We start from the raw sequence: 12,205 nt of genomic DNA on the forward strand, positions 1-12,205 counted from the left end.
AATAATCATGTGGCAGGGAGACTGGATAGGAGTCTGCCCAGAAGGTGACAGGGACCTGAACAGGGATAATGGAAGGGAGATGGAGGGAGAGTGAGGCATCTCAGATGCAAAACCAGCAGAAACTGGTGCTCACTTAGGTTTGGGGGATGGGAGAGGTGGCCTGGGGGTCAAGTGTATATGGGTACCACCAAATGAAGTGATCCAGGGGGAGGGGAAGGTTTGAAGAGGGGGGCAAGAACAGAAGGAGACATGAGGATGCTTGCATCTGGAGGTGGGGAGGGCAGGGAGACACGTGCTCACCTTGACTTTGTTGGTAAAGTCGGAGTGAGAGGACAGGGCTTGAATGAGGTTTGTGTTGCTGGTGAACAGATGAGGAGGCCCACCAATTCGTCTGAGGATATGTGTGTAATTGATGTGCGACTGACCAGGGACTACCACCGATCTCTTCCGTGTCCATGGATGCTTGTGATCCCTGGCTGCTGGCACGCACTGTGGCTTCCCTGGAATCCAGGCCCATTAGAAATGGCCTCAAAGGTGCGGATCATTTCCAGGGCCCCAAGTGGAAAGGGTCAGTGTGTTCCTTAGTGGGTGCTCGCCATGTTTCGGGAACTGTGCTGAGAACTGAAGCAGGGGGTGACATCTCAGTTTGCAGACAGGAAGATGGAAGCGCCGGGAAAGGAAGTGACGTCCCTGACATAGTTGAGCTGATGAACAGTAAGGCTAGTGTTGGAGCTCAGGTCTGTTAAAGCCCGTGGGTTTTTCCTCCTGGGCGAGGTTGCTCTGCAGTTCCATGTGAGAACCCTGGAGTGGCCTTGATCAACTGGAACACCTAGCAGGGCTGTGGGTGTGATCCAGTCCCCTCAGGGTCTATGGAGTGCTCTGGCTGGGCTGGACACCAGCTACACCCACTCTGCCTTTCCCCTGGGCTTCTCGGACTGGCAGGCATGGACTTGCTATGACTTAGCTGTCCCCGTTGGACAGCTTTCCTCACCGTGGGCTGTGGGAAGGGACAAGGAAGGAAACTGAGTTGATCTGAGTCCCCTCACCTTGCGTAGTGGTTATAATTGGGTCAGGTAGTGCTGTCAGTTTTTATTTTCTGGCACCACAGTGTTTCCTGGGTGACCTTACACTCTTTAGACTTTCACCTTGAAGAACTCAGGACTTTGCATCTGGAAAGGACGGTAGAAATAATTGAGTCCAGGCCCTGTCGTGTGATGTGTGAGGTGTCAGAGTTGAGCCCCAGGATATATTTGACTTGTTCTAGTTTTGTTCTGGCCCAAGTAGAAACCCTGTTCTGTGACTATAAACCAAGACAGATGCTCATAGGTGCCTGATAGAAACTGATCTTGCTGCTTTGCATATGTATCACCTACATATGCTTTTATATCCTTTGTATTTATACACACACAAACATACACTCACATGTATAGGGTATCTCTTATATACATAGTAGGTATACTACTGATGAGAGCAACATTTCTGAAGTCACATGACCAGAACTTTTGAAAATAGCTCAGTAGGGCTGAAAACCCTCAGAGATCGTCCCAACGGGACTTCTCCATCACAGATCCATTACCAGAAACATTTCCAAATCAGGAGGGATCACTTTGCTAAACTGATTTTCTCGTTTTGATCCCTGCAGTTGACTTTGGTCCATGGGTTGGGCTGGGATGGGATGACCCTAAAAAAGTAGGATACTAAATGTCTTAAATCGATTGTCGATACAATTTCCAGCCACCCTTCTTTAACATAAAATAATGCAGCAAATACATATGATTCCCAGTGTGCCTGTACCCCTCTTCTGTGTGTGCCTGGTATGTTTGCCAGATAGCCCTGGGGACCCTTGGCAACAGTGATGTAACCTTGACCCTCAAAGCTTTCACTGATGTGGGTGAAAAGCAAATAATTATGAGTCAGAGTGATTTGTGCAACAATGAAGGTTCACACCAGCAGTGTGCAGGCACTGAGAACGAGAGCAATGAGCATCCTGGGAGATTCTTTAAAGATAAATGAAGAAGTGATGGAGAGGGAGGGCAGTCCCTGCCAAGGGAGCAGCCGAAACAAAAGCACAGAAAGATGAAGGTCCGCGGCATGCTGGGGATGGTCAAGTGAAGGGAGAAGTGGGGACGAGCAGGGGCCATTGCAGCAGGCCTGGCATTTTATCCTTGGAAGACTGCTCTGCAGCGACAACTTGAGGGTTGGCCCTGCCACTGATTAACAGAGTGATGACTGCCCCTGGGCAAAGTCATGTAACCACTGAGCCTCAGCAGATGGTGACCCCACTGTCAGGGAGAACCGGCGGGGGCAGGAAGGGCAGGAGCTGGCTTGGTGGGGCTGAGGGGGTGACTTGGAGATGTCCACAGGACTGCCACTTGGAGGGACGCTGAGTAACAGGAGGCAGGGTCTGGCGAGTGAGAGATGGCCGGAGTCATCGATCGTCAGGCACACACCAAGACCAGGTTGTGGTTGGTGCCTCCAGGGACAGCTATGCCGGTTTGGAAAGGTCAGGGGAAGGGACATGAACTGCAGGGTGGCACCGAAGCACCAAGAAACTGCTCTTGGGGTTCGAGTTCTTCAATGGTGCCAGTTGACCAAGAATGGGGCCCACAGGGGGCTGCTCAGCCTTGACTGGGCATGTCAGGAGGAGGCAGCATGCCAAGGACAGGGCTGTCATGCAAAAGCTTCACGCTTTCAATCTTTAAATAATTAAAAAAATTTTTTTTGGCCGCACCATGGCACGGCATGTGGGGAATTCCCTGACCAGGGTTTAAAGCAGTGCCCCCTGCAGTGAACAGGCAGAAGCTTAACCACTGGACCACCAGGAAAGTCCCTAAAATTTATTTTTTAATTCAGTTTTTGGTGTAGAGTTGAGTTTTTACAAATGAATATGACCACCACCATGATCATGATATTGGAAAATTTTATCACCTGGGAAACAAAATTATTTCCTCATGTTCTCCTTGTGAAGTCAACCCTTCCCCCACTCCTTGCGCCTGGCAACCACTGATTTATCTGTAACCTCTGGAAAAGCTTTTGCCTTTTCCAGAATGGAACCATGCAGTAACCTTTGAGTCTGCTTTCAGTCACTCAGCAAAATGTATGTGAGACTCTTATGAATTGTGTGAATAGTAGTACCTTTTTAATTGCTGAATAGTGTTCCATCGTATGGTGTACTGTAGTTTATCCACTGGAGGTTCAAGGGACATTTGGATTGTTCCAGTTTTGGGCAATCATGAAGAAGAATGCATGTAAATCAATGATGTTATTACACACCCTCACACCCTACACAGAAATAAACTCATACTGGCTTAAAGACTTATTAAGACATGACACCATAAAAACTTGTAGAAGAAAACATAAAGCATTCTTTGACATAAATTATACCATTTTTTTTCTTAGGTCAGTCTCCCGGGCAATAGAAATAAAAGCAAAAATAAACAAGTGAAATCTAATCAAACTTACAAGCTTTTGCACAAGAAAGGAAACCATAAAATGAAAAGACAACCTACAGCCTGGGAGAAAATATTTGCAAATGGTGCAACTGACAAGGGCTTACTTTGCAAAATATACAAACAGCTCATACAACTCAACAAAAACCACCCAATCAAAAAATGGGCAGAAGACCTAAATAGACTCTCTCCAAAAAAGACAGGTGGCCAATAAGTACATGAAAAGATGCTCAACGTGGCTATTAGAGAAACGCAAAACAAAATCACAACGAGGTATCACCTCACACCAGTCAGCATAGCCATCATCCAAAAGTCTACAAGTCATAAATGCTGGAGAGAGTGTGGAGGAAAAGGAACCTTCTTACACTGCTGGTGGGAGTGCAAATGGGTGCAGTCACTGTAGAGAACAGTATAGAAGTTCCTCAGAAAAACTAAAAATAGAGCTACCATATGATCCTGCAATTCCACTCCTGGGCATATATCCAAACAAAACTAACTCAAAAAGATACATGCACCCCTATGTTCATAGCAGCACTGTTCACAATAACAAGACATGGAAACAGCCTAAACGCCCTTAAACAGAGGAATGGATATAGAAGATGTGGTACATATATACAATGGCATACTACTCAGCCATAAAAAAGAATGAAATAATGCCATTTGTGGCAACATGGATGGATCTAGAGATTATCACATTAAGTGAAGTAAGTCAGAAAGAAAAAGACAAATACCATATGAGGTGTCACTTATATGTGGAGTCTGAAGTATGGCACAAGTTAACCTGTGAACAAAACAGAAACTGACTCAGACGCAGAGAACATACTTGTGGTTGCCAAGGGGGAGGGGAGGGATGGCAGCTGCAAACTGTTATATATGTATAGGATGGATAAACAACAAGGCCCTACTGTATAGCATAGGGAGCTATATCCCATATCCCATAAGAGACCAAAATGGAGAAGATTATAAAAAATACATACAAAATAAAAGCTGAATGTTTAAAAGAATAAAGCTGCTATTAACATTACTGCACAGGTTTTATATAAACAGAAGTTTTTATTTCCCATGTGTGAGTACTAGGAGTAGGGTTGCTGGGTCATTTGGTAAGTTTATCTTTATTTATAAGAAGCTGCCAAGCTGTTGTCCACAGCGGCTTTAACATTTTTATATTGCCACGAGCAATACATGAGAGTTCTAGTTTCTCCACCGCCTCACCAGAGCTCAATATGGTCTCTTGTCATTGTTTGCTTTCTTGCTTTTATTTTGTTTTAGATCTCCTATATGCCTAAATGGGTAACAGTGTTTTGATGTGGTTTGTTTGTCTTTTGGTCGTGCAGGATCTTAGTTACCCGACCAAGATTGAACCTAGGCCCTTGGCAATGAAAGTGTGTAGTCCTAACCACTGGACTGCCAGGGACTTCCCTTGATGTGGTTTTAATTTGTGTTTTCCTGATAACCAATAATGTTGAGCATCTTTTCATGTGTTTGTTTGCCATCCATGTATCTTTTGGCTTGGTATCTATTTGCCATTTTAAAAATTGAGCTGTGTTCTTACTGTTAAGTTTCAAAGGTTTTTCTTTAAAAAAAAAACAAAACATTCTGGATACAAGACCTTTCTCAGACACATGACTTGCATATATAATCTTCTGGATTATAATTTTCCTAGCAGTGTCTTTTGCAAGAGCAAAAGTTTTTTATTTTGATGATATCCAGTTTATCAATTTTCTTTTAAATGGATTTGGCTTCCTGTGTGGTATCTAAGAAATCTTTGCTTCACCCAATGTCACAAAGATTTTCTCCAAGAAATTTTTCTATTTTTACATTTTACAACAGAGGTCGGCACACTTTTTCTGTAAAGAGCCAGATGGTAAATATTTTCAGCTTTATGGACCATATGGTACCTGTCACAGCTACTCAACTCTGTCATTGGAGTGCAAAAACAGCCATAGACAGAACATAAACAAATGAGAGTAGCTGTGTGTCAATAAAACTTTATTTATAAAAACAGGCTGTGGTCTGAACACTTTTGGCCCATGGGCCATGATTTGCCAACCACTGATTTAGAAAGCAAACTTTTTGCCAGGCATTGAGGACAGCCCACTCTGGTAATTACTGTCCAGTTTATCATCTGTGGAATCGGTGTGAGAGAAAAGGCAGAAGAGTAAAACAAGAGTGGAGAGGGAAATAAAGGAAAAAAGGGACAAGGAGGAAGAAAAATATTTGAATCACATTTTGAGCAAACTTCAGCATGCATTTTAATTCTTTAGTTAATCCTTATACTTTGGTTCAGGCTTCAGCCAGTGTTTTTGTTTGTTTCTGAACTCAGTTCAGTTCAGTTCAGTTCAGTCGCTCAGTCGTGTCCGACTCTCCGCGACCCCATGAATCACAGCACGCCAGGCCTCCCTGTCCATCACCAACTCCCGGAGTACACTCAAACTCATGTCCACAGAGTCGGTGATGCCATCCAGCCATCTCATTCTCCGTCGTCCCCTTCTCCTCCCACCCCCAACCTTTCCCAGCATCAGAGTCTTTTCCAGTGAGTCAACTCGTCACATGAGGTGGCCAAAGTATTGCAGTTTCAGCTTCAGCATCAGTCCCTCCAATGAACATCCAGGATTGATCTCCTTTAGAATGGACTGGTTGGCTCTCCTTGCAGTATAAGGGACTCTCAAGAGTCTTCTCCAACACCACAGTTCAAAAGCATCGATTCTTCGGCGATCAGCCTTCTTCACAGTCCAACTCTCACATCCATACATGACCACAGGAAAAACCATTGCCTTGACCTTGGTTGGCAAAGTAATGTCTCTGCTTTTTAATATACTATCAAGGTTGGTCATAACTTTCCTTCCAAGGAGCAAGCGTCTTTTAATTTCATGGCTGCAATCAGCATCTGCAGTGATTTTGGAGCCCAAAAAAACAGTCTGACACTGTTTCCACTGCTTTTCCATCTATTTCCCATGAAGTGATGGGACCAGATGCCATGATCTTTGTTTTCTGAATGTTGAGCTTCAAGCCAACGTTTTCACTCTCCTCTTTCACTTTCATCAAGAGGCTTTTGAGTTCCTCTTCACTTTCTGCCATAAGGGTAGTGTCATCTGCATATCTGAGGTTATTGATATTTCTCCCAGCAATCTTGATTCCAGCTTGTGCTTCTTCCAGCCCAGCGTTCCTCATGATGTACTCTGCATATAAGTTAAATAAGCAAGGTGACAATATACAACCTTGACGTACACCTTTTCCTATTTGGAACCAGTCTGTTGTTCCATGTCCAATTCTAACTGTTGCTTCCTGACCTGCATACAGGTTTCTCAAGAGGCAGGTCAGGTGGTCTGGGATTCCCATCTCTTTCAGAATGTTCCACAGTTTATTGTGATCGACACAGTCAAAGGCTTTGGCATAGTCAATGAAGCAGAAATAGATGTTTTTCTGAAACTCTCTTGCTTTCTCCATGATCCAGCGGATGTTGGCAATTTGATCTCTGGTGCCTCTGCCTGCAGGAATCCCTTAGAAGAAATGGAGTAGCCATCATGGTCAACAAAAGAGTCCGAAATACAGTACTTGGATGCAATCTTAAAAATGACAGGATGATTTCTTTTCATTTCCAAGGCAAACCATTCAATATTACAGTAATCCAGGCCTATGCCCCAACCAGTAATGCTGAAGAAGCCGCAGTTAATCGGTTCTATGAAGATCTACAAGACCTTTTAGAACTAACACCCAAAAAAGATGTCCTTTTCATTCTAGGGGACTGGAATGCAAAAGTAGGAAGTCAAGAAACACCTGGAGTAACTGGCAAATTTGGCCTTGGAGCACGGAATGAAGCAGGGCAAAGGCTAATAGAGTTTTGTCAAGAGAATGCACTGGTCATAGCAAACACCCTCTTCCAACAACACAAGAGAAGACTCTACACATGGACATCACCAGATGGTCAACACCGAAATCAGATTGATTATATTCTTTGCAACCAAAGATGGAGAAGCTGTATACAGTTAGCGAAAACGACCAGGAGCTGACTGTGGCTCAGATCATGAACTCCTTATTGCGAAGTTCAGACTTAAATTGAAGAAAGTAGGGAAAACCACTAGACCATTCAGATATGACCTCAATCAAATCCCTTATGATTATACAGTGGAAGTGAGGAATAGATTTAAGGGACTAGATCTGATTGATAGAGTGCCTGATGAACTCTGGACGGAGGTTCGTGACATTGTACAGGAGACAGGGACCAAGACCATCCCCATGGAAAAGAAATGCAAAAGAGCGAAATGGCTGTCTGAGGAGGCCTTACAAATAGCTGTGAAAAGAAGAGAGGCGAAAAGCAAAGGAGAAAAGGAAAGATATAAGCATCTGAATGCAGAGTTCCAAAGAATAGCAAGGAGAGATAAGAAAGACTTCCTCAGTGATCAGTGCAAAGAAATAGAGGAAAACAACAGAATAGGAAAAACAAGAGACCTCTTCAAGAAAATTAGAGATTCCAAGGGAACATTTCATGCAAAGATGGGCTCGATAAAGGACAGAAATGGTATGGCCCTAACAGAAGCAGAAGATATTAAGAAGAGGTGGCAGGAATACACAGAAGAACTGTACAAAAAAGATCTTCACGACCAAGATAGTCACGATAACGTGATCACTGACCTAGAGCCAGACATCTTGGAATGTGAAGTCAAGTGGGCCTTAGAAAGCATCACTACTAACAAAGCTAGTGGAGGTGATGGAATTCCAGTTGAGCTATTTCAAGTCTTGAAAGATGATGCTGTGAAAGTGCTGCACTCGATATGCCAGCAGATTTGGAAAACTCAGCAGTGGCCACAGGACTGGAAGAGGTCAGTCTTCATTCCAATCCCAAAGAAAGGCAATGCCAAAGAATGCTCAAACTACTGCACAATTGCACTTATCTCACACGCTAGTAAAGTCATGCTCAAAATTCTCCAAGCCAGTCTTCAGCAGTTTCTGAACTAGTGATCCTAAAATGTCATGGCCACAGACAGTTTAACAGGTTTGTGGAGTTTTTCCTGATCAAACCTGTTAATGCCATGCTTTTTACTGAAAATGGTATTTGTTTAACCATCTCCCATTAATACATATTTATGTTTTGTTTTGTTTGGCCACGAGCCATATGGCATCTTAGTTCCCTAACCAGGGATCAAACCTGGGTCCCTTGCAGAGTCTTAACCACTGGACCTCCAGGGAAGTCTCTAATACATATTTGAATTATATCCAGTGTTTTACCAGCATTGGGGTCCACATGTTCCTTGCACATATTTCCCATCACTTGTGTGATTATTTCTGTAGAGCAGTTTCCTGCAGCTCTAAGTCAGAGGGTAGCGTTTACATTAAACATTTTGATAGGCCTGCCATGTTGTCTTTTCAAAAGGTTGCACTTTGCACACTCATGTCGGTGGTGTATAAGGGTGTTTTAAAAAAGATGGGGAAAGGGTGTGTTTTTTCCTCCACTTACCCTTACTTACACAGGTTTTATCCATCCTGGATTGTAGTCCCTCTGACTGACACAAAGTAGCATCTCCTTTTATTTTGCATTCTCCTCATTGTTTGTGAACTTGAGCCTCTTTTCATGCCTTCAGTTCAGTTCAGTTCATTCGCTTAGTCGTGTCCGACTCTCCGCAACCCCATGAATCACAGCACGGCAGGCCTCCCTGTCCATCCTTATTAGCTGTTTAACTGGCAGCATCTATTAGTTTCGGCTCATATCCTTGGTCCATTTCTCCGTTAGTGATGTTGACTTTTTTCGTATTAATTTGTAGATGCCTCGAATCAATTTTTCTCAGTGTCAGCAGTACTGACACGTTAGGTTAGGTAATTTCTGGTTGTGGAAGCTGTCTTGTCCTGTGCCTTATAGAGTGTTTAGCAGCATCTCTGTCCTCTAACCACTGGGTGCCAGTGGCACAAGACTCTCCCATCCTGATAGCCAGCAGTGCCCCCAGATGCTGCCCAGTGTCCCATGGAGGAGGAGGCAAAATCACCCAATGTGAGAACCCAGCTCTAAGTGAGATAATAAGGAGCTGGCATTTTCTCCCTGTCAGCCTGCTGCTTGCCTGTGATGTCTTTGCCGTCCAGGATTTTCTAACCTTGTGAAGTCTCCCTTTCCAATCTTTTCTTTTATGACTCTTGATGCTAAACTGCTTTTTAAAGAGCAGGAAGCATAGACCATTTTCAAAAAATAAATACTGGAAAACTGGACTGATTTTGCATGTTGTGTATGGTCTGAAGCAAGTGAGAGCTGGAAGGTAGAGAAGACCTGAATGTCTCTCCCAGGAAACTCAGAAACAGACCTGATTCCTTTCTCCCTGTTTTTATGGGACAGGTGGGAAATCCTGTGCAGGAGATAGGCACTGATTTTTATATAACCATTGGCAAGACTATTTTTAGAGGAGGCGAAATGCTCTAGACACTGGGCACTGGGTTTTGAAGCATTAAGTCAGAACTGGGCAGTAAGAATCTGGAGAAAGGGTTGGGCTGCCCTGGAGACCTCCTGACTAGTGGGCAGCAGGGCCTTTTTCTCAGTGATGACTTTCAGCTCCATAGAGATGCCTGCTTCTTTAGAGCCAAGGACACGGGACTTCACAGCAGTGCCTGTGATCAAAACCTCGAGTGACTGGTGCTTCCAGAAGAGCAGTCTTGAGCCAACTTTCCTCTGAAGCCATCTCTGTGCCCTGCTGGTGTCAGAGGTCAGGATTTCTATAGGCAGCTTAAGGTGTTCCAGAGCCTGCCAGCTTTGGAGACAAAGGTCCCCTAACTGGTAGAGAAATCGTAACCTCTTTCCTAGCTCAGTCACTCTGTCTTGGGAGGAAAGCAGTGCAAAGGCCCTCTGCCTGCTGGCCGGAGGACAGACGGTGTCTTCGTGGGCTGCCCCGGCGCTTGTTGCAGGCTCCTCCATGTACAGCTGCATCAGTAGTGCCCATGGAGACCGGACAGAGCAATCCAAGATCTTCAGAGTGTTCTCAAAACACCCCAAACACTTCCCAGAGGCTCTAATCATGGTACTGGAATTGTTTGTGGGTTTGCTTCTTTAAAGCCCTCTTATTAAGTGCAAATGGTTAAACTTGGACTAGTTCTGGTTTTGTTTCAGTAGACTTTATTTTTAGAGCAGTTTTAGGTTCATAGAAAGATTGTGAAGAGGGTCCAGAGTGAATTTCCCTGTACCCTTCCGCAGGCAGTTTCCCTCCCCTATTACTAAATCTTGCCTTAGTGTGGTATTTTGTTGTAATAGATGAACCCATGTTGTTCCCTAACTAAAGCCCAGGGTTTGCCTTAGAGTTCACTCTTAAAAAATCTTTATTTGTTTAATTTTGATTGTGCTGGGTCTTCATCGCTGCATGTGGACTTTCTCTAGTTGCAGTGCACAGAGGCTACTTTTCATTGCAGTGCGTGGGCTTCTCATTGCAGTGGCTTCTCTTGTTGCAGAGCACAGGCTCTAGGCCCACGGGCTTCAGTAGTTGCAGCTCATGGGCTCTAGAGCGCGGGCTCAGTAGCTGTGGTGCACAGGCTTAGTTGCTCCACAGCGTGTGGGATCTTCCCAGACCCGGGATCAAACCCATGTCCCCTGCATTGGCAGGCAGATTCTTATCCATAGTGCCACCAGAGAAGTCTTAGACTTCACTCTTCACTTTAAACGGTCTGTGGGTTTGGTCAAATGTATGATGACATGTATCCACCCATTATACCCTCATACAGAATAGCATCGCTACCCTAAAAACCCCTGTGCCCTACCTGTTCGTTCCCCTTTCCCTGAAACTCCTGATCTTGCGGTCTCTCTAGTTTTGCCTTTTCTACAATGTCACATACTGGAGACCCTCTAGTATGTAGCCTTTCAAGTGCTTTCATTCAGCACTGTGTCTGTAAGGCTTCTCCGTGTCTTTATGGCTTCCTGGCTCCTGTCTTCTTGGCACTGAATAACCTTCCATTGTGTGTGTGTTACCAGATGACTGGCGTGTGTTTCTCCATTCACCCACTGAAGGGCATCTTGGCTGCCTCCAGTCTGGGGGCGGTTACAAATAAAGCTGCTGTAAACATCCACATGAGGGTTTTTGCGTGGACATAAGTTGCACTCATAGCATTGAAAAGAAAAATGTTTTAAGTACAAACACAGTCATGAGCATTGCCTTGATACCCTGCAGTGGGAACGTTTGGAGTTTACTTCATTTTTTCTCTCCCTGCAGATTTTTTTTAAAAAATACAATGTCTAATGGTTATGAAGACCACATGGCCGAAGACTGCAGGGACGACATCGGGAGAACAAATCTGATCGTCAACTACCTCCCTCAGAACATGACCCAGGATGAGCTACGAAGTCTGTTCAGCAGTATTGGTGAAGTGGAATCTGCAAAACTTATTCGGGATAAAGTGGCAGGTAAAAAAACAGAGCCTTTTTTGTGTGTGTTGGGCTGGGAGACGGTATGTGGGGCCATCCCACCAGCCCTCTTTCTTAGCCAGGAAGTTTCATTTTTATCTCAGCTCTGTTTTGCTCCCGCCCTGGTGTAAGATTGGCTGTAGGTTCCCAAAGGAGGAAAAATCCATCCTGAGATGGAGAATATGTACAAAACAAGACAGTGGGAGGGAAAGGAAGATGAGGAGACAGGAAGGGGAAATGGGAATGCTGTGAGAGCTGGAAGGGGCATGGTCCCAGCTGTAGAGGGACCCTAGCCAGTGTCCTGCCTGGGCAGGCCCAGCCCATCTTCTCAGGAGGTGCATACAAGGTCAGACCTGCAGCAGAGCACTGAGTCAGTCCCCTGTGGGCAGCC

At 44.7% G+C, this 12,205-nt stretch overlaps 1 protein-coding gene across 1 annotated transcript in view; it reads left to right on the forward strand.

Moving 5' to 3' along the window:
* ELAVL1 (ELAV like RNA binding protein 1) overlaps positions 1-12,205 on the forward strand; it is a 38,984-nt gene that overhangs the window by 4,441 nt on the left and 22,338 nt on the right. Inside the window, exon 2 of the mRNA XM_055429281.2 lies at positions 11,624-11,814. Coding sequence (XP_055285256.1) covers positions 11,643-11,814 — 172 coding nt within the window. The 5' untranslated portion in view covers positions 11,624-11,642. The remainder of the gene's footprint in view (positions 1-11,623; positions 11,815-12,205) is intronic.

Source organism: Moschus berezovskii, chromosome 8 (assembly GCF_049115385.1).
Source record: "Moschus berezovskii isolate FMDL1 chromosome 8, NW_MosBer_1.0, whole genome shotgun sequence".
Taxonomy (NCBI): domain Eukaryota; kingdom Metazoa; phylum Chordata; class Mammalia; order Artiodactyla; family Moschidae; genus Moschus; species Moschus berezovskii.